The 22,862-nt window shown below is 42.3% G+C and overlaps 1 protein-coding gene across 4 annotated transcripts; it reads left to right on the top strand.

The window, feature by feature from the left end:
• Positions 1–983: 983 nt before the first annotated feature.
• Positions 984–17,085, top strand: GMFB (glia maturation factor beta). 4 transcript variants are annotated; one of them, XM_077819601.1, is made up of 8 exons: positions 2,790–2,894; positions 3,359–3,714; positions 5,117–5,213; positions 5,806–5,855; positions 6,820–6,869; positions 7,723–7,805; positions 9,186–9,259; positions 12,827–17,085. In XM_077819601.1, exons 2-8 carry the CDS (start codon positions 3,652–3,654, stop codon positions 12,896–12,898), a joined length of 489 nt encoding a protein of 162 aa, XP_077675727.1. In that variant the 5' UTR covers positions 2,790–2,894; positions 3,359–3,651; the 3' UTR covers positions 12,899–17,085. The 4 variants fall into 4 exon arrangements, with proteins under 4 accessions (XP_077675729.1, XP_077675726.1, XP_077675728.1 ...); XM_077819603.1 differs by lacking the exons at positions 2,790–2,894; positions 3,359–3,714 and adding an exon at positions 984–1,121; XM_077819600.1 differs by lacking the exon at positions 3,359–3,714 and having other exon boundaries at positions 2,739–2,894.
• Positions 17,086–22,862: the final 5,777 nt, after the last annotated feature.

Genomic DNA, 22,862 nt, shown 5'->3' on the forward strand with positions numbered 1-22,862 from the left:
GTCGCACGGGGACTTGGGGCGGGACGGGATGCCATGGGGCTGTGATGGGCTGCCGTCGCACGGGGACTCGGGACGGGATGCCATGGGGCTGTGATGGGCTTTTGTCGCACGGGGACTCGGGACGGGATGCCATGGGGCTGTGATGGGCTGCCGTCGCACGGGGACTCGGGACGGGATGCCATGGGGCTGTGATGGGCTGCCGTCGCACGGGGACTCGGGACGGGATGCCATGGGGCTGTGATGGGCTTTTGTCGCACGGGGACTCGGGACGGGATGCCATGGGGCTGTGATGGGCTGCCGTCGCACGGGGACTCGGGACGGGATGTCACGGGGCTGTGATGGGCTGCTGTCGCACGGGGACTTGGGGCGGGACGGGATGCCATGGGGCTGTGATGGGCTTTTGTCGCACGGGGACTCGGGACGGGATGCCATGGGGCTGTGATGGGCTTTTGTCGCACGGGGACTCGGGACGGGATGCCATGGGGCTGTGATGGGCTGCCGTCGCTCGGGGACTCGGGACGGGATGTCACGGGGCTGTGATGGGCTGCTGTCGCTCGGGGACTCGGGGCGGGACGGGATGTCACGGGGCTGTGATGGGCTGCTGTCGCACGGGGACTTGGGGCGGGACGGGATGCCATGGGGCTGTGATGGGCTGCCGTCGCACGGGGACTCGGGACGGGATGCCATGGGGCTGTGATGGGCTGCTGTCGCACGGGGACTCGGGGTGGGACGGGACGCCATGGGGCTGTCACAAGATGCTGTGCTTTCACAACGCTCCTCTGTCCACAGCTGTGGGGCCTAGACGGCCTCTCGAGGGCTCAGCGTGGGACCAAGCGTACCCTGCACGTGCCCCCTATTTCCTTGGCCGCGCCCCTTGCCCTCTGAGCGCATGGAGCCCCGCCCCCTGAGCCCGGGAGCACCAGCTCAACGCTCCGCCAGGGGGCGCATGAACTTCCCCCCGTCCCGTAGTCGGGTGAAGCCCGCAGTCCGCCCCGGCCGGCCTCGCGGATTGGCTCGCGAGCCGCCCGGCGCAGGCGCAGTGGAGCCAGCCGCCGGGAGCTGGACGGCGGCGCTCTCGTTCTTAAAGGGCGAGCTGACGGGGCTGCTGCAGGCGCACAATGGTGAGTGGAGCCGCCTGAGGGAGCGGTGCCCACCCGGCCCCGTCGAAGTCCGCCCCCCGCGGAGGGGCTGCCGGGCAGGGCAGTTGCTGGCGACCCCCGCCCCGCCCGCGGAGGGAGCGGATGAGGGAGGCCTGGCCGCTCGCAGCTGCCCTGCCCTGGGGGCCCTTCGCCTCCCCCGCCCCTCCCCTGGCAGCCCCGGGGCGCCTGGCCGAGCCCCAAGCGGCCGCCCCCAGGGCCCGTCGGCGAGCCGGCGTGCCGCTCGGGGACCCACCCGCACCCTGCGGCCGGCGGGCGTCGGAAGCGGGCCGCAGGAGCCCCTGGGTCCCAGCGGCGGCTGACGCCGGGGCCCCGCGGGACAGAGCGAGCGCTCAGCCCGGCCCGCCGCTGTGTCCATGGCGACTCCGCCGCCCGCGCAGGCCGGGCGCCGATGCTGGGAGCGTTGCGTGGCTCTGCGCTGGGGCTGCGATGTGCGCTGGTTGCGTGGCTCTGTGCTGGGGCTGCGATGTGCGCTGGTTGCGTGGCTCTGTGCTGGGGCTGCGCTGCGTGACGGCGATCTGCGCAAGTGAGTGGAGGGGGCGCGCTGCCCTTAGGGGCTGGGTGTGCCTGGGGCTATGATGTGTGCCGGTTGTGCTGACTTGTGTCTGGATTGGGGGTGTTTGAAAATTCATGCGCACAGGTGGCAAGTGAAGGGGGGGCTGCTGCAGTGAGGGGCTAGGTGTGTTTCGCGTTATTGTGTGCGTGGGTTGTGTTGGTGCTGAGAGAGTTGTGTGGGCGCCGAATGGGGCGGGGGTGTGTGTGTGTTGTTGTGTGGGGAGTTATTGTGTGGGTGCCAGTCTTGGAAGAACTGGCAGCTGGGCCAAGTAATCCACCATCTGCGCAGTCTCCCTCATAGAATCCATGGAATTATTTTATGGAAATTAGTTGTAGAGTCCATGGCGGCGGTTGTCTGAGTTGTCTGATATCACAATGGTCTAGGAGTCTTGGTATGGGATGGATAGATACCTTGCCGTGAGTGTAATTTATAACCTCAAAATGGCAAAGCTTAAAAATTTACTGCAAATCCTAGTAATGGTTGAACCTAATGATATTTGGAACAAAAAACTCTCAGCCATGCTTGTAGCTATTTCCATTGCTTCATGCTGACTCAACAAACATTCTGGGCTTCAGAGTGACAACCTTGTATAGATGGAGCAAAAATTGTACCTGAAACCAAATGGGCAGGGTCTAAAGGGGACAGAAAAGGTGGAATCCTGGAAGTATGGTCTCTAGAGTCGCTGCTAGTGCATAGCCGTTTTTCACTCCCTTTTGAATTTGCTACTTTGTCGTAACTTTTGTTAGGTGGAGGCCTGAAAGGGGAGAAACTCTTCTAAAATGATACTGTGTATGTAAACTAAAGTAGTCATGATCTTACATGACTCCTGAGAAAGCTGTATCCCTTTTTTCTTGAAGTAGGGTTCAGAAAGGTCACACAATGAGAAGTTCTTCTAGTTCCACTGTAACTGAAGACAAAGGCTTCAGTTGAAACATGCATGTCTCAGCTTCTTGCTTACCCTTGGTGTGTTGCTAAAAAGTGACCATTTTGGCTCTATGTGTGTCTATGGGGAGGAGGGATATGAAAACAGTGTGACTAAGTCTTAACAGGTTTCCATCCTGTCTTCCTACAGACGTTGAAATATGAAAACATTTCTGTGTAAACACTTCGAAAAGTCACTCTTCTGTGATCAGTTGGGAGGAGGGCAGCTGGCTGAGCTATCGGTTTCTGAAGAATTTAAGGTGTGGCTCTAGCCAGAAAAGGGACTTTTTTTTTTTTTTTTTTTTTTAAAAAGGCACCCCCTCACTCAGCAGATTTGCTCTCTGCGTAGTCAGTCATAGCTCTGCTGGCTTTAGTGAAAGCATAATATTTAGGTTTACCTCTGGTGCTGGAGAGCCAGCATAGCCAACAGGGAGTAGTGAACTGGATTATGTTCCTCATGTATTGCAAACAGAATTGTTTAATTCTATTTACAGGGCTAATTTGAGCCACCTGTGGAACCCCAGGGGATTGCACAAGTGGTTTGGCCTGCAGTACTTGGTTTACTATTTATGTTGCAAAGAAAAGAACCTAGATAGACTCTCATCCCAAATTGAGTTTGTGGTGTTGGAAAAACTGTCTTACTGCACATCAAATGTTTCCATTTTGAAAGTATCATTTAGAAACAATGAACATGGATCACAATGCCGTGTTTAATGACTTTCAGAATAGAACTATACTACTATGACAGCAGGCGAAGTAGATGCTAATACTAGCCTGTGAGTGAGGATGATCCAAAATGGCCTGGGGAAACAAGCACACAGCCATCATCCTCATCTTTGCAGCAGCCAGGAGCCTGAGAAAGACTAAAGTAGTAGAGTGCCATCACAACAGATGCATAAGTGGAGGAAGAAGTCTCCATTCCAGCAGTCATAGGGAACAAACTCAAGACACCTTTCCAGAGGCTGCATCTTGGACTCCATCTTCATCAGAGACTAGAGACAGCAGAAGAATGCTTGGATGACGTTTGCCCTTGCTACTTTTTTAGTGAGGAGACCCTCCTATCTTCAATATTGGCCTCTGGTAAGGTGTCTGATAAACTGCTCGAGGCCTGAGTTTAAAGATAAAATTTCTTCTGATCACTAAACTCGTGATAATTTCTTTTACTGAATGATTCATTTAGTGTCTGCCTTCAATAATTTTAGAATTGTTGACTCTTATTTAAAGATAAGTTTTAAACCACCCCAGCAAAAAAGTTCTGGCCCGTCTGAGTAGTTGCAAAGAAACATTCATGGGACTTCCCCTCCGTAACTAATTCCTGACAAAGTCCTCTTTATGGACAGAGGAAGCTATATGTAAACTAAGATAAGTGGACTAGTACTTTCGTGTAGTTGCATATGGGCTCAGAACCTTACTTCAGTATCTTTCTAAACTCTGATTTATTCCTTTAAGACTTGCTCTTCATAATGTGATCATTTAGCTTTATATATGGATTTTGTTTCTCAGGAGTGAGTGTATAAAGGAAACTCCTATGTATGGTGGATACAGTAGTAAAATTTAGCTAAAGATGGTGAACTACTTTTTATTCCTTCTGCTTGGCAACGGTATTCTGATATGCTTGGCATTCAGTCAAAGCTACCTGTGGTGACAGAACATTTGCTGAGCGGTGGATCTGACTGTTACAACAAGACACGCGAGGGAGTGTGTGTAGAGTGGTGCAGGAAATGGGCAGTGGTTGGTGTGGTGCAATTACAAATTATATGTAAAATGGTTTAGAACTCAGAGGGCTATCTGTGAAGGAACTGATTACTTTCTTTCTCACCTTCAGTAGGATAATTTTTCTAATACTTCATTTTAGACTTCACTAAGTCTAAGTTTTCAAAAAAGTGACTTGTAAATATAATAGGGAAAATGCACACTTTTTTTCATTTAATATAGTTTGTTAAACACTTTGCATGTAGGCAAAATTTGAAGGTTCGGAATTCTGCTTTCATACCTAGCACAACAGGCCCCTGATTGGGGCCTCTAGATGCTACTGAAATATTAACAGCTCTTATTATTTTAAATATTCACAGTGCTGTACTGGCATTAGTGTATTACATGTGTATTTAATAGGGTGTCTTATTTCAGGACTAAACTTGCAAAATCAGTTGCATATCTGATTCATGATTTTAACTTGTAAGTTGCAGAAACAGGATTGCTTGATACGGTAAAAGTATAGAAATTATTTTCTGACTTCAGGAATAAATATGTAAAGACATTTGGTCCACATTTTTCTGATATTTAACTTTCCTTTTTTGGCCCAGTATGAAAAGATAAGACAAGATTTGTTGTGTATTGCAAGTCCATTTTTCACTGTGTTTAATCCTTATATTGTCTCTTTCTGCATGTTCTGAATCTTCAACTAATTTCATGTAGTTATATAATTTTGGGAGGATGGGGGTAGTTCCTTTTTGTTAACTGAAATATTTTTTTTTTTTTGTAGAGTGAATCTCTGGTGGTTTGTGATGTTGCTGAAGATCTGGTGGAAAAGTTGAGAAAATTTCGGTTTCGCAAAGAAACCAACAATGCTGCCATTATAAGTAAGTTAAAATCATTGCCAACAAAAGCTACAAGGTCTTACAGAAAATCTCTTTGATAATTTTTAGCTGCTGCAGCAAAATGGCGTGGACTATGCTTCTACTATACCACTAACTTTGATATTTTCCCATTCCCTCTTAACAATAGAACATTATTTTATAGTATGGAACTAAAGCTTTCAGAATAAAAGCTGTTACACTTGCTGTTAATAGAAATACTTATGTGCTTAAACACTACTTAAAGTGGGAAAAAGTCTACCACTGGCTGCAAGAAGGTGGAGAAAAAGCCAAGACTTGATCCTCTTAAGTTTATTTGACATGCTTAAAGTAGACTAGTTTTGTAACAAAGTTTTGGGGGAGAAGACTTCTGTGGGGCCAGAATTCCACTCACTGATCATTGTCAGAGGGAGCGGGGGAGAAGAGGAGGGAGTGAAAATATAAGATAATGCAGTAGGTGGGTTAAATAAAAAGCTGATTATTATATGCATGTAATTCTAGAAAAGTTGCAATTTTAACCTTTAATAAAAAAAGGGCGGGGGTGGAGACAGAGCCCCCTATAGATGCACAGTTCACCTATGTTATGTTTTTATTATAGTGAAGATTGACAAGGATAAGCAGCTGGTGGTACTGGATGAGGAGCATGAGGTTTGTTAAATGAACTGTAAATAAGAATATCTTCAGTTTGCCATGTATTGTTGCCACTGAGGTACTGTTTTAGTGTCAAATTGTTTTCAAACTGTTAATCTTATTTGGGTCATGAACCTCCTTCAAATGCATGGTTACTCTGCAGGTGAAGCATGATACACTATTAATTGAGCTGTATGGTAGCAATTGTACTGCTAATTATCTAAACAAAACAGTTTAAGCTTTAAAATGTTAATTAAATTATATTTGAATCAAAATTAGGCAAAAAGCATCTCTCTCTCCATTTGCTGGCTCTCTGGAAGAATTCTTGCTGAGCCTTTTGCTGACTTGCACTCTGGACTCTACATTGACCTGCCATTAGTTAGAAGTTAGGATTGTGTTAATCCCTGTAGACAGGTGGCGTAATAACTTTATCTCAGTGTGTAGTGTCAGCCCACACAACACAAAATCTTATGCAATGATTTGAGAAATAACTTTTACCTCTTTCCCAGAATGTTAAATATAATATTTGAAGAGGAATATTGGCCACTGTGAATTGTTTGGCTTGTTCACTAGTCCAGGAACTGGTCTCTCACAGATAGACCAAGGGCTAGATTTCAGGATCTGTTTGTATTGCTGGTTGTAGCATATCTTGCACACTCGTGTTCAGTAGCTGAGATTGAAATATGTGGTGAGTGTCAGTATATCTAAGACTAGAGTGGAGCCACAAAACGTCAGTTTCCTAAACAGATTTTTTTTATTAACATTAAATCTCTTATACAAAATTACTAAATCAGTTTAGCAATCATTTAACAGTGGAATCTTCCTATGACTGTTCCCATAGGATTGTTCTCAGTTAAATTGTAGATATATAACTGTAAATGTAGCAGTGTCTCTTACTCCCATGACCTTTGTACTCTAGCCTGTATAGTGTGTAGGTCTGAGTTCACCTATTTAAAGACTGCTTGTGTTTTAATATTACTAGGGCATTTCCCCTGATGAACTAAAAGATGAGCTGCCTGAGAGACAACCTCGATATCCTTTTTCTAATGTTGCTAGCATTGTTTTGTTTACTGAAAAAGATTAAATCTAAAATACATTGGAAATTGAATTTCTTTTTTTTTTTTTTTTCCCAAACAGGTATTTGCCTACAGTGGAAATTCTCCCTATGTTAATTCAAAAATTGATTAATTTTCATGATCTATTCTGTAGTCCTATGCCATTTCTTAGCAAAGACTTGCACAATGGTATAATGAAGTCTCTACTTCTAAGACTTGGTTACTTTCACCATGTTTTGAATGGCTTTCAGTCTGCTCTTTTGCAGGGACATTCAGCACATTAATACAACAGAAAGATTTAAATCTAACACTTTAGCTATAGATTCTGCATTTAACGGTTAGCAAAACACACCACCATCCAATGTTTGATGTGCAAAGAGCTACCAACAAATAGTTTGCAAAGATAGCATTCAAAGAGGAGCAAAAATTCTCTTTAGAAAAAGAAATCTGACTGCTTATGAAGTATCAGCTAAATCAGATATTTAAAACATTGTAGAGAGAAATCCTTGGGAAAGGACTTTATAGTGAAAAGGACAATATTGAGAACTAACATTTATTTTGCAAAATATTCACACAAACACCTCTCTCAGATGGGGGTTATGTTACTGAAAAGCAGGGTAAATCCTCCAATGGCTCAAACTCAAATCAGAAGAGAAACCAAGATGGGAGCAAGATGAAACAGTACAGAAATTGATAAATGTAAGCATCTTTTAGAACAGACAGCAAAGAGATTTATTTTGCCTATATCAAGCTCAGCTAATGAATGTAAGGATTATGTTCTAAGAGATCAGAGTTGTATTTTTTTTTAGTTTCTTTAACCTCAGGAAAACATTCATTGTGTATAGTTACAAGTATCAGCATGATGATGGAAGAGTTTCTTATCCATTGTGCTTTATCTTCTCCAGTCCAGTTGGTGAGTGAACATTGTGAATAGCAGTTCCTATATCCTATAAATGTGGAAGTTCTTGTATCTAAGAAACAAAAAAGGCCTAATGCTTAAGATAAGTGTTTTTCACAGTTAAGGCCAAATTCCTCAGTACGTACCCTCTGGCCCAACTCTGACACAAAGGGGTTGCAAATTCACAGTAATGGCTTCCTGACAAAATTCTTTGGAGGGGAGTTCCTGGCAGGCACAGAGCCAGTTGTATGCTACCTCCTACAGGATGTCAAATATTCCTGTGTCCCAGCAGCCAGAACAGCTCTTGCAGCTGAGACCCACATTAGAGCAACTCTCAGGCTGCCTTAGTCTGTACCAGGGACCGAGTGGCCCTGAAGAAACCTAGGAATGCGGAGGAAAAAAGCCAGCTCAGCACCTCCACTTTGTTACAAGCTCTGGTCATACACAGGGAATGAATTGGGCCTCTTGAGATCAGTCTGCACGTTCTGAATTATAATAGGGTGGCTTTCTGCAGCTATTAAATTACATTGTGATCCTCGAGAGAGTGCATTATTTTACCCTTCACTACTCTGCCTGCTAGAATAACCAGGTGTTAAAGTTTAGCAATAAAAGTCCACATCTTTTCTGTGTCTTCAGTAGTTCATTTCTGTAACAAGTTCTAAACTACGCCTGCGGTATTAGGTTCTGCTCTGTGAGAGCTCGACCAATGGTGAGATACTTCGTGGGAGACCTTACCTAAAATTCATTTCTGTAATTATTGTATCTCTAGATTTTGTTTCTAGAAGTTCCTCTCTATTTTCAGTGTTTGGCTAAAACTGTACAAAGAGTCAGGACATAGATGGCTTGCTAAATGAAATAAAGCTGGTTATTTTTTTTTTTTTTGTCCAATCAGTTTATTTTTTTGTTTTGCCCTGAAAGATATTGTGCAAGATTTGTGGCTGCACTCAGATAAAACTGCATCTGTAGTTCAGGAGGAAATGGGAATCTATTAGAAACAGCAGCAAAGGTAACTTGCTTTCATGCTCTTGCAGAATATAAGATAGCAGGAAGAGGTAATGGGTTTACCCTCTGCTTTGCTGGCTGTGAAGTTTGAATTGTGATACAGTTAAGCTTAATAGTTATCTTGCTCTCTCGAGTACAGTTGTAAGCAGAACTACAGACACCGCTAGATATGACGACCAATCCAACCCACTTTCATATCACTTTAATATAGTCTTGACAAGTACTAAATATTCAAAACAACATTAAAAGATGATACTGTGTACAAAGAAACAATTGGGTCATTCTGTTGATTGGAAACTTCTGGTATACAAGCTGGATTTTAAAAAAAATCTTGTTAATGGATTTCAGTCAAACTGTCCAACACAGCTTTGCTTTCCTTCTCCACAACTACAGGATGCAAGCCTGAACAACAGATGATGTACGCTGGGAGCAAGAATAAGCTTGTACAGACAGCTGAACTCACTAAGGTATAATTTAATATCTAGCTGACCAGTTGCAAGAATCTTTCATAAAAAGCAGAATGTGAGTGTACATAAGAGAGAACAATATCTTGCTAGTCTCTCACATGTACACAATACAACAGAATCATTATGTTCTTGCATGTTTTAAATTGCATTCAGCAGGTGTCTATCTTGCAGGAAGCCTAAAGAAAGAGGGGAGTAAGCATGGAGATTTTATGGATGTGGGGTGTTTTTGTTTTTTGTTTTTTTGTTTTTAATTAGGGGACAGGGAGAACAAATGCTTGTGGAGCATTATCTAAAGTGTCTCTAACTGTTAGAGGGTATTTTAAAAATAGTTAACACAATTTGTCAGGTCAGGAGGATAAAAAGGCCATCCTATTTACAAAATAGAATATTCTAGGATAAGATGAAGTCTACAGTGTGATTGCAGGCTAGGGCTAATGCACATTGACTGGGCTTTATCTCTTCTGTAGTTATAGTATTGTAGCTCTCGGTATTATATAACTGGAACAGATGAGAAGGCAGGAGTGGGAGACCCACTGATCAACTGGACACAAGTGTTACCTATATTATAATAGGTGAGAAAATGTAAATAATGCCTGTTTTAATAGCAGTCTTGATCAGTAGATTTCAAAGTGCTTCATGCTATTTATTCTTTATAATATTCTTGAGAGGTAGAAAAGCATTATTTTCCCCCAAAAGATTAATTGACTTGCCAAAGGTCACACATGATGGAGCAGGTAATCGAATTGGGTTTCCTATATCAGTGCCCTAACCGCTCTTTCCTCTCCTAGATTCTGGGGGTATGACACTATTGATTTGCATATGCCTCAGACTTCAAAACACAATCTAAACAAGGCAGAAGCTTGTTTTCGGTTAATAACATGGTAATAGCTAACCCTAGAACGTAGACTAGCTGATCTCATAAGGCTTTTCCATCTCCCTGCCAGTATGTAGGTGCCACATGTTTGCTAAAAAAAATTCCTCCCTTTTTAGGCTTGATACCTTTGACATTCTTAGATTAAGACTAGAAGGGACCATTGCAGTCCTCTAATCTGATTTGTTATATAGCACAGGACATTGACCTTCACCTAGTAATTCTGGCAGTGTAATTCATGTAATTCACTGTAATTCATGGTTGAACTAGGATGTTTTTAATAGAAGTACATTATCTTGATTTAAAGCTTTCAAATGATGTGGTAGAACCTCCATCTCTTGATAAGCTGTTGCAGTGGCTAATTACCCTCACTTAATGTGCCTTATTGTGGTGAACCCTTCATAACCATCACTGAAGCATGAAACACCTTAGGCGTCTTTTCTAACAATGGTAGAATGGGTCTTGCCAACTTTATTGCCAACTCAGTGTTTCTAGGCCAATTGCAGAAGCATCATCTGGTTGGATGGTTGGTTCTGACACTGTTGGGTCAGAAATAGGAGGTTATAAAATCTGCCCCAGACACCTGCAGTACAGCTGAAAGTTAATGCTAAAACTCACAGGAGCTATTCTGCTGTTCTCTTCCCCTTCCTATCTTGGTTGCTACCTTTGTAAATCTTATACTTTAGCCAGGGCAGGACAGGCTTAGTGTTCTGGCCTGTAGTCATCTCCACAATACCTTTAAGAAACACCAAGCCTGGAGAAGAGGGCCCTCCAGTTGAAGGGGATAAGTGGGAGGAAGCAGGCTTTAGAGAGCTGGCTGTTTGTTTTGGCAGAAGGAGATTGTTTCATAGGCTTGGAAGGAACTGAGGCATGAGAACAGAAAAGAGGGGGGACAAGGGATGGGATCCCCTGAGGAGAAAGGTGAACTTGGGCTATGCACAGCTCATCCACTTGGTGAATGGGGAAGACGGTCTGCTTTCCAGAGGCAAGGGAAGCTAAAGTGGGGTTTACCCTTTTTTTGGCAAGAACCACAAACCATTTGAAAACTGCCTGAAAGAGGGCCAAGGAATAGAGTCAGATCTGTTCTTCTAGAACTGACCCCACTCCATACCCAGGTCAGGGTGTTAACTTTCTGCTTCAGATTTAAATATGCTTTATTCATACCTCTTACAGAAGCTTCATTTAATTCTGGCTCATGCTAAGGCCTCTCCTGATCTGACTCTTGTACATGACTTAATCGACTTACCCCACTTCTTGGTAGATTAGCCTAGTATCTGTTATGCTAGTCTGTGCTATCATATTGATCTTTTTTCCCATCCTTTACTTAACAAATCAATATGCCAGTAGACAGCAGTGAATAACAGATTGAACATGAGAATCTGTGTCTGTAGATTGGGCTTGGGAGGATAGAAAGCAAGAAAAAGATGGTGCAAAAGTGGAAATAAACAAAGGGACAAAAAAATTTAAAAAAACAAGACCTAAATAAAAAAAACAAACTTGGGGATTACTAAGAAGGTAGAATGGATGGGGAGGAGTAAACAGGTGATTCGTGCCCAGCAATAGGTAAATTCACTGGGGATTTTATGTATTTTGTTGTCCCTTTTACTGTCAGCTGAATACTGTAGTGTCAACATAGCGCTCCGCGCATGCACGTGTACACAAGTACGTGTATAGTGCTGAAAATGTGACTTACAATTTCACATTGGTCTTAATAGTATGGTCAAAATATCGTGCGGTCTTCTCTTGGTATATAGTATGTCTTTTCTTGCTAATAATTCTAACTTCAACTTCAATTTTTTTATCTTGCTTGCATTAGATAACAGAATGTTCTTCAGGCTCTGTGGACATGTTATTGATGCAACATTGTTTTATATTGACTTAGCAATTGACTGTCCTAAAAATATTGTACCTCTTTTGAGTGATGTCCAAGGATTCCAACTGGAGTGGAGTAGTGTAAAATTAATCTATTCTGTGCCAGTATCAAAATCCAGAGATCCTTTCCTGCTGGGTGTGTACTGAGCAGGGAATGGTGTACTTGTTTCTGTTTCATTTGCTGTATCAAGGCCTTACTAAAGACTCTCCAAGTCTTTGTATGTATTTAATACTTAAATCAACAATGCGTACTGACAAGCTACCTTTAAGTAACAGATGAGCAAAATATTATGGTGATATTTTGAGGATTCTGCCAGTTTACAAGTTGTTCTTAATCATGGGCTGAAAAAACTTAAAAGGCTTCAGTTAATTCAGCCCAGAATATAGTAATTGTATTGCAAACAGGAAGAACCTTCACGTATTGTAGTAAATATATTAGCATCCCTGAGCTGTGGCTGACCATACCACTTCAGAGTCACTTAAAAGATTGTTTGCTTATGTTATATCCTTATCCTATATATAATGTAGAATCTTAAGAGAACTACAAATGAAGTAGCAAGTCCCAGAAACAGTAATTATGGCTCTCCCTAACTTGATCAAACTGTAACATGTATTTCCATTAGTCTCGCATTTTATTCAAGGTTCTTAACCTGTCCTTGCAAAAATGTGCATGAAGCAAAATGTTAACATGATGATTCCTAGTGTATTGTGACTATTTTTTAAAAGTACACTAATGCATTTTATCAATAGAAGTGTGGTGTAATGTGTTCTGTTCTTCCAAGTACTGGAATGTAAATATTTAACCTAATGCCATTTTGTTTTAGGTATTTGAAATAAGAAATACAGAAGACCTAACTGAAGAGTGGCTGCGTGAGAAACTGGGCTACTTCCATTAAGAGAACCTCTATATTAAGTATTTATATACCATCCTGACAATACTGGAACCAGACATGAATACTTACGCCTAAAAATGCACTGTATTTACAGCAGTTTCCTGCAGTATATTTCTTGTACAAAGTTTGGGCAAGGGGAGGAAGATTAGTCTCCTTGAAGTAAAACTTTGCAAAGTGTTTCCTTGTGTATAACTCTAAAGGGGAATACTTCTCTGCAGGGATTCTCTTTTTGCACTCTTGTGACTAATATTTCTATAATTACTACAGTTCAGTTCAGAAACTGTTAACGATTTTACAAACATTTGGAAGCTGACACTAACTTCCTGAGCTGCAAATGCACCCTTTGACAGATGCTGTATACTAGCAGCGTATATGTTAAAATAGCATAGTGCCACTTGTTAAAATGGAGAATTTTTTTTGAATTTCCCAAATTAAAGTCTATGGAAGTGTTTAATATTAAACTGAAACCAAGTATTTATATGACCAATCACGTGAAAAAAATTCTTTTTAGGACTTTTCAGGAGTGATTCTCTTTCATTTTAATGAGTATCTCAGTTGATTGTGAGTCAATCCAACTAAATTTCAGGGCAAAGGTCTGACAACTAGTCAGTCATAAACTAGTTTCTATAAGACTATTTTATAACTCTTAAGGGCTTAATTACAATATCGGTTACATGCATTCTGGATTTTTACATGCAAGACTTAATATTACACTATTTATAAATTAACCTCTTCACTCACATTACCTGTTATATGAACACCTGTTAATACTGTGTGCCTTTAATTTGTTAGCTTTAAAAAGGACTAAATTTTACACTATTTACTCCAAATTTGGTAAAAACTAACCTTTGTTAAATGGTCTAAGTAACATGTTTTCTAATGCCTAGTGGTGCAACTAAACATTTATAAAATAAAATACACTTCGACTTAAAATGCCAGCTATCTGCTCCCCTCAGTAAAGACCTGGGAGTGCAGGAGTTCAAAGCTCTTAAGGTCTTGTGAGTGATTTAGAATAGTCTGATTTTGTTGTTGAGAAACCTTGGCCGTATATAGACCTTGTGTATATTTTTTTTTTTTTTTTTTTTTTTTTAAATGAAAGGAGGTCTCCTAGCTTAATTGCTTGTTAGTCAAAACTACATTCCAGCTAGGACTTCTGCGCGTAAGTAACCTCATTCAATCTTTAAGTTTCATCTCTTTTTGGTAAAACAGCAAAAATTCTAATATGAAAATAGTACTTTTTATAATATTGCTAAAAACTAACCTTTTAAAGGGTCTGTTTTTATATTAAAGTAGAATAGTAGTTTGAGTTGGGATATCCTATTTAGCCCATGCAGTGGCAAACAGGTACTCCTGTGACAATATCTCAGTTATGACTCGCGTGAGTGTTTGTCATGCTACTGAATAAGTGGTTTCTCATGAGCAGCTTCCAATCATGAACAGTTGTAGCTTAAAGTATAGTTGCCCTAATAATGTGTGTGTTTTGGTGGGGAGGAGCGAATTAATCCGTTGTTAAATTGGGAGGCCAGTATTACATTCTGTAAAACCTTTGCTGGAAGAATGCATGTTTGCTTGCAAGCACATGTTGTGTAAGAGTATTAAACATGACTCTGTTTAAGAAGACCACATGGACCCATGCAGTGCTCTTCAGTAGCAGCAGTTCATGTTTAGCTTGACTTATTGATTTATTCCTCCTTCATACACACATCTCTCAGACATAAGAGGGCTTTTCAAGGTGCAGAAGTGATGATGTGATTGAGAGACCATTAGTTCAGTGTAGGAAAAATGACTTTAACTGGAGGAAATAAGATCCTTATGTTGATATATTGAACTGGAACAACATTATTTCCTCATTTCCCTGGACAGAACATGTATTGATTGTAAAAATGTTCCTTTGTCTTTTTCATGTGCTACAGATCAAGAGAAGCAGTTTCTTTAGTGGCAGACTTGTATAAATAAGGCTTTGGTCTTTAAATTGGTATTACTTTCAAAAGCCATTAAAAAAATAAGACTAGAAACTTTTGCTTCACTTGTCTTGCATGAACTCTAAGGCATTGTGATGTCAAAGTCCAGTAGGGCAGAAAGAAACTGCCCTTTGCGCTGTGAGCCCATGACATTCTCTAATATTCAGCCTAGCTTGTGGTGGGAAACCGGGATTTGTAAACCCCTGACCAGACCAGTGTGCTTTGTACGCTATGTTGGACTGGCAATAGCAACTTTCACAGGAAGAATGCTCATAAAGGGGGGAAATGTGCCCCACCAAGAAAACTGTTCTTAGTTTGTCTCTTTAGATGAAAATATGGGGTTTTCCGCACTAAACTTATAATTGTACTTAATTTGTAAGTGATTCTGTGAGAGTCACCAGTTCTCTGCACATGGTCTCCTCCTGCCTTGATTCCAAATACCAAGAGCACTTCCTCCTGTTCAGTTCTTCCCATTCCTTTCTTCAGCATTTCACCATTCCACCCACCCCATTCAGATCTCAGATGTTCCTGCTGCCCTATCTTCTATCTTCCCTCCACTGCACCCCATACCCCACAGTCTTCCCTTTATGCTGCTCCTCAGGAACCTCCTTTGCCTAACTCCCAGTCATATGGGGGCTGTTCTGAAGACTGATGTGATGGGTAGGGCCTACACAGGCAATGAATTCCTAAAAGCCTTGGTGGACCAGGCAGCATGTTCTGTAAGTTGTGGGAGTAGGGTGCTGTCTTTGTCCCCTGTCTTCTCAGCTCTGCAGCAAAAGGGAAGGAAGTAACTGCAGCTACTGTGTGGGGAGTCCTTGTGCAGAACAGCTGCTGTTTTAGGGCTAATCTAGACTTAATATATGTCAAGATACTGTACTGTCTCCTGCTGCTCACTGTCCAGTTCTCAAGGTCCCAGGACTGGCTCTGAGATATGGTAGTGTGCAGAACTATAGTACTTTTAAAGTAAAGGCATAACTAACCACATTCAAATCTATACTGTGGATGTGAGATTTGTAATGCTGTCATATCGCTAACTGCCCAGTCTTGTTCAAACTGCCTTTCTTTACAGCTACCCATGAAGATTAGCAGGAGGCAGATGCATGGTGTTCAGAAAGCCAGTATATTCTAACTTTGCTTATCATTGTTAGTTTAATTTATGCCAGTCTGATGTAACCAAACTCCTCTCTTCTCTGCCAGTGTTTCGGAGATCTCTAAAGAGTACTCAAAACATGGGGCAGAAGAGTGCTTTAATTATCATGAGACTTGTTAACCTTTGTAGCTAAAGATCACTCAGCATTTTCTATTAGAAACTCTGGCTTTTTTTCAGGAGTCAATAACTCCACCATAAAAACGTTTCCTGACCAGAAACTTTAGAGGTCTCCAACAGGTGGAGTTTTTCTGCCACACTTAATTTGGCTGTTTTAAATTTCAAATAGGTGTATGTGGCAGGGAGGAGGGGGAGGAATCTCTTGTAATCCCATGTGTGAGAAAAAGCCAAACTGACTAAAGCATGAGAGTTTTTGCATGTTTTCACTTCATAAGATGGACTGGTTCTACTGCATATGTTTGTGGAAAAAATTTGGTGGTTTAAAAATATTTCTCGTACTATATATGCCTCCCTTGATAGACCAGAATATCAATAATGCTGGGACCTACACCTTTCCAATGTATTGTGTAAATGTGCCTTGTACATTCCCACTGATGATATTTTTGTGTCTTAAATGGCTTTTAGTCCAGAAGTTACATTAAATTAATGCTAAGGATCAAAGTTAAATGTGCAAAAGCAAGGGAATTCCGATTTTAAAAAAAAAGCTCCATGATTTCTCAGTTGTGCGTTGGAATGTAAGCATGTCTCAAAACATTCTGCTCAAACTGCAATAGTGAGTTGTAATGGGATGAGAGTAAAGGCTCCAGTGGAAGCTCTCCACTTCTTCCTTTGCATTTATTACGTTGGGTCAGGCGTACAATGTTACCTTTGGGTGCTGATTATGTATGCCAAGGCAAGCTGCCAGTGCTATGGATGTTAAAAGATGATCAGGAGGTTTGAAATATTGATGGTTAAACTTATTAATCTAACAATTCCATGTAACTGTTAATGTCAATAACTGGCACAACTTCCATCTGGTGGTATTTAGTCTCTGCTAGTTCATACTGCATGTTTATTTTTAAACCAAATGTTTTGCTCAGCATGGTGCTTGTACTGGTTTAAATAAAATGTGAATACTCAAATCACTTTGTTTCTTGTTTTAGCTACCTACAGAACGCTAGGCAAGGTCTAAAGACATGGCCCACGTGCAAACTAGCCACAATAGGCCTTTATTCCACTCTCTCTTGTAAGCAGCTGGGACTGTGAGTAGGCCCATCTGGGGAGAGAAGGAGCTAGTGGACCTGGTGGGTGGGAAGAGTACAGGTGCCATGCCATGATTCTTTCCTCCTCCACCTGTGGGATCAAAGTTGACTGTGGCAATTGGGGAGGACTCTATCTCTTAACCCTGTGAGGCTTCATCTTCCATAAAATAGGGCTAACTCTGTTGCCCTTAACTAACATCATCGCAGCTGGAGGAAGCAAATGGAATCATGATTCTCCATTGCCTTGGCTTGCTGTAAAAATAAGATCAAATCAGAATGGTAACACCTGTGCAAAGGGAGTAAAAGATGACCCAGTCAAGAATGGGCCTTAGCACAAATAATACTCATAGGTGTGGGGTTTCAGGGCAGCAGTCATTAGACCCCCCCTTCTAAAGGAACCATGGACAGCGTTGATCAGGTTCATTGCTTTGATTCCATAAACCTGCCTCCTGCTCCCAGCTAAATTATTCAGGGGAAGCTATGCTGTAGAACTTAGCTATGTGTACACACAGCTTAAGTTGGTATAAGTTAGAAGTGTGAATAAGCTAACACCCCCGAAGTGATGTAAGTTACACTGACCTAAGCATCAGTGTGGACAGCACTATGTCTGCAGGAGAGCTTCTCCCCCTGACCTAGCTACCGCTGCTTACAGGGGCTGGAGTTAAGTTGATGGGAGAGCACTCTCCCATCGACTTAAAGTGCCTATCCTACGAGCGCTATAGTGGTGCAGAAGTGCCACTGTAAACTCGGTAACATAGCCATAGCCAAACTTCCCCCTTCCTTGCCTGCCTCTTCCTTTTGATCTAGCTCCGCTATTGATTGATCCTGCTTCCTAGTTAGGGAATAAGCCCCCTAACATCTTGGTGCCGGTGACTCCAATGTATGGTATTGGATAGGTGAGTGGCAGCCTGTAAGTCCCCCTCCCCGACAGTCCGCGCAGCTGCTTGGAGGGGGTATAGTGAACTCTCGTGATGGTAGTTGTGGGTTCTGGCAAGCCAGGGTAAAGGACTTTTTGGATAAATGGATAAGGAAGAACCAGGGTCCATACGAGGTGCAGGGGTCAACCTGGGATGAGATTAAAAAGGAAATGGAGGAAGTGTTAGGGGATCCAGAGGGATGGGGGTGGCTGAGGAGCCCACCCTCCTTGGTATATGGGTAGTGGAAGAAGGTCCCTGCCCATGGGGACTGAATGCCTTCCAGGGAAAGGAGACACTTCAGTCTGCTTGTGAGAGGTTTGAAGTAAGGGCAGCATTATGGGAAGCTGCCAGTAATCTTTCAAGTTTGGTGCTGCTTCAGCAAGGGCTGCTGAAGGGTTGTAAATTAGTTAGGGGTAGTTAAAAGATGATTTGGCACAACAGGGTTTAAAGTCAAAAGCAGAGTTAACAGACTACCTTTAGAGACTGGAGCTGGGACTTGGTCCTGGGGGAATGGAGAGAAAGAAGGGGGAGGGGAAAGTTTCAAAGTGCAAAATGGCAGGGTTTGCAGGAGCAGGTAACAACCCCCACTCTTCTCCCAGAGCCAGAATGAGAACTTGGGGATAAGGGTTCCCAACTGTTTCAACCCAGGGAGCCTACTCTTGGCTCAGAGCTAACTATGTCCTTTTCTTCTTTTCGTTCTTTTTCTCAGTTTACTTAATTTGCTGCTGGTAGCCTAGACTCTAAACTGACCTAACAGGTTTAATTGGTTTCTTTCCACCTCTTCCCGCTGCCTTTCCACACTTTTTTGTTTTTCTGAAGTTTTAATGGAGGGTACTTTGGATACTTATGTGAGATGTTTTTGGTTATTTTGGACAAAGTATGAGGGAGGGCTGCTGTATTCCACTGGAATTTTTGGAGTAAAAGATTCATGGGCATCCATGGAGACAAATATTTTACTGCCTCTTTGAACAGTCTCAAGGTAAAGACAGTACAGGTTAAGGCAGCTGTGTGGCAATAATTGTACTTGATGGCTAAGTTGTTAAAGACAAATTGCACTACCTTAAAGAAAAGGAGGACTTGTGGCACCTTAGAGACTAACCAATTTATTTGAGCATAAGCTTTCGTGAGCTACAGCTCACTTCATCGGATGCATACTGTATTTTCCACAGAAGATGTTTGTTTTTTATACACACAAATCATGAAAAAATGGGTGTTTATTACTACAAAAGGTTTTCTCTCCCCCGACCCCACTCTCCTGCTGGTAATTTGTGCTGGAAATGGCCCACCTTGATTATCATACACACTGTAAGGGGAGTGATCACTTTACATAAGCTATTACCAGCAGAACAGTGGGGTGGGGGGAGAGAACCTTTTGTAGTGATAAACACCCATTTTTTCATGATTTGTGTGTATAAAAACAAACATCTTCTGTATTTTCCACAGTATGCATCCGATGAAGTGAGCTGTAGCTCACGAAAGCATATGCTCAAATAAATTGGTTAGTCTCTAAGGTGCCACAAGTCCTCCTTTTCTTTTTGCGAATACTGACTAACACGGCTGTTACTCTGATACCTTAAAGAACTAAATGTAGGAGTAAGTGATTTAAAGAAGTGAGTGAAAAGTTACAAAGAGCTTTTGTAAAAATTGATGATACAGGGTTTGGAGGAAAGTAAACATTTGGGAGTTGTGGAAATGGTAAAAGGTAACAGTTGTAGTGTTACAAGAAGGAAGTTTTTGTTTAATGATCAAACGCAGTTATATAAATGTAACTGTATGTGCAACTCTGTGCAGTCACATTGGATGGAAGCTTGGTAATTAAATTATCCAAGGGGGTCAAGTAGAGTGGCTACTACCACCACTAGGCTTCTGTCCCCAGAAGCCTTTACAGCTATTTGGGGGAAAATGGGCCCTTTTCCCACAGAAATGGTCTATAAGGGACTGCTGCAGGCAGCAGGCGGAGAGAGAATCTGATCAAAATTATTTGACTATTGGGTAATGTAATCAAAATCACTAAAGGATGGAAGGGGTTTCTATTGGAACTTAACTTGGCTGCCCCTGATTGTGCCTAACTGTACAAGATGGAAGTGTGATCAGGGTACAGTTGTGTGTGTTTAAAAAAAAAAAAAAAGTAATCACAGTGCAAGGGATGTTAGGCAAAAGAGAATTGTGTGTGCGCACAGGAAAAAGAAAAGGAAAAGGGGAGGAATGATAGGAACACTGAGCCTTGGGGTGGCTCTGGGGGATCAGATTGTTGCTTTGGTGGGTGTGCATGAAAACTCTGTGGGCATGGGGGAGGCAGTTACACCTTGTGTAAAATTAATATGGCTAACGTTATGGAGGTTGAACTATATGGAAGGAATGTGCATTTTCCCAGGACATGTGCAGTGTATATTGGAGAAGGGGTAAAAGAAATGCAAATAAAACATGGTACTTCATTAAAATCCTATTAGGGTTCCAAAAGGAACCACAGTAGGTTGTGCTTTCTTTTTCAGATCTCTGTGTTTTGGAGTAGGGGATGAAAGTGGAAAGTAATCAGAACTCTAATGGAAGTGGAATGTTTCCCTTTTAAGACAGTCTCTGAGCTGCTAATAGCTTTGGATCCAAAAGCAAGCTAGTAAGCCACTGTGTAAATGCAAATTACCTAGCTGATGGGCACAAAGGAGCTGCAAATAATGAATACATCTGGTCAGCAAACAAGCTACCAGAAGACTTAGATTATGGCCCTCCAGGAAAGGGAGGTGAAAAAAGTCAAGCCTAAAAATAAGGGGGACAGGTTAACCTTAAGGGGTGGGTGGGTGTGTGTGTACAGTGCTAAAATCTGAAGCTGTCTCTCAGCTATTACCTGAGAAAAACGTAAAGCTTGGTACAGCAGAGAAACTATTGCAAACTTGGTCTGTTGTACAAGAGGGGAAACTGAGGTACACCACCTCATGAATTTCATAAATGACCAGTGAGTGGGGTAATTCACTAGCCTGACTATAGAACAAAATAAGGACAGCCTGGAGGTAATTCTTCTGTTTTTCCTGCGATTAGCAAGGAAATTTGTAAAAGAAAGTGGTATTATTATTATTTATTATTAAGCAATAATCTGTCCCCACGGGGGGGGGGGTGGAAATTGTTTTTTGTTTTTCAGACACTCTACAAGCAAGCTGGTGCCATCGGAAAAATAACCGACAATACCATGGATCTGTGTTTTGTGTTTTGTCTGTGGTGTTTGTCTTGTTGCTAGCGTTGTTCTGTTGTAATGAACAGAAAATCTCATGATGTGGGTGGGGGATGGCTTCAAAAGGCTGACCTTGGGGAAGAGATGTGTATGGGAATACAAAATGCTCAGCTAGGAGGCCAGCACCCATGTAATAGCTACCGTGGTACCTGGAAATGGAATGGCAACTAAGGTGGTCCCCACAAGCCCTATGGAAATAATAGCCGGGGAGGAGCTCACTGGGAATCAATGAAGGGGTGTGTAAAATAGTGTAAATCAACAGAAGATGTTTGGATGTGCCCCTCTTCTATGACTATGGAGGAGCAGGATCAATGGCCTATGCAAGGGGTGGACAATTGGGTGTACTGTGTATAAGGTGTTTTGCTGGGAATGTACATATTACTGGGGGCACAATTACACCAGCCCATAACCAAACTACACCCATCTACATGCTGCTATCTGGACTTTGATGCACAAATGGATCTGTGAATCTTATTGCTGTGAATAATCAAACCAGGGCATACTGCCTGATTCCATACCAAGTAGTTAAGCTGGTTTGGACAATAACCCATTTCTCTGTGAACATTCAGTGGACTTATGATATGGACTAAACCATGCAAAACTTGCAGGAGCAGCTTGTTGCAACTGCTAGCAACTGGACACACATGATCTTGACCCTGTCAAAGAAGGAGGGGCAGTGTTTGGGGGGTGTCTTGGATGTTGGACCATACTGCAGTGGTCAGGACTCGGTGTTGCTGTGGATTTTGTATTGTTAACTGTACTTGTGTTACATTGCATATGGAGATAACCTATAAGTAATGTAATAACCTCTCCAAACCCTACAGTGTACTAGACAACCCAGGCCCACTATAATGGGAAGTCTGGAACACTCATTGGAATAGGTGTGGTATGCCCGTACGAGAGAAGGTGCAGGGCCCTATACTACACAAGGGGCAGTGGGACAAATGGAATATTGACACCTTCCACCTTGATGCCTGGCCCTATCAGGAAATGTCACCATATGTCTTATGCTTTTCCAGGGATACCTGGGCAGGATTCCAAAAGAGAAAAAAGGGGTGGAGTGTTAGGATATAGATATTCAGGCCTGTCTGTAAATGCCTATACTCTAAGAATTTTGGTGTATTCTTATCACTTAGCTAGTTATAGAGGTATAAAAGAAAGAGAGAATCAAAATCACTGTCTGCCGGTGTAAGGGCCTTCTCTTACTGTGACAGTCTGAGGCCCTGTGCTTAGACTAAGATCTTTGGCTAAGCAGCAGAGGCAGCCATAAACTGGAAAGCGAATGGTCAGATCCTCCCATTCCAAACTAGTCACATTGAAATAAGGTGCTATTGGGCTGTTAGGAATACAATCCTGTCCTGATAGTGCCTATCGCCTCCAGAGAAAGGGAAGTGCCTAGAAGATGTAAAAGGAAATTTAATTTGATAGCATCCTGTCTGGCAAGAACTCACTTATCAATAGCTAGGATGTGAAATCCTCATTTCTTTTTTGTTCGATCACTGTAGTCCCCATTTCCC

The sequence above is a fragment of the Eretmochelys imbricata genome, chromosome 6 (assembly GCF_965152235.1).
Source record: "Eretmochelys imbricata isolate rEreImb1 chromosome 6, rEreImb1.hap1, whole genome shotgun sequence".
NCBI lineage: Eukaryota > Metazoa > Chordata > Testudines > Cheloniidae > Eretmochelys > Eretmochelys imbricata.

What these genes read in the sequence shown, in the direction of transcription:
- GMFB (XM_077819600.1), top strand. Translation starts at nt 2,796, where the DNA reads ATGAAAACATTTCTGTGTAAACACTTCGAAAAGTCACTCTTCTGTGAT. An exon ending in TATCTTCTCCAGTCCAGTTG is followed by an intron (nt 7,806 to 9,185) that starts GTGAGTGAACAT and finishes CCACAACTACAG; the next exon opens with GATGCAAGCCTGAACAACAG. An exon ending in AGACAGCTGAACTCACTAAG is followed by an intron (nt 9,260 to 12,826) that starts GTATAATTTAAT and finishes ATTTTGTTTTAG; the next exon opens with GTATTTGAAATAAGAAATAC.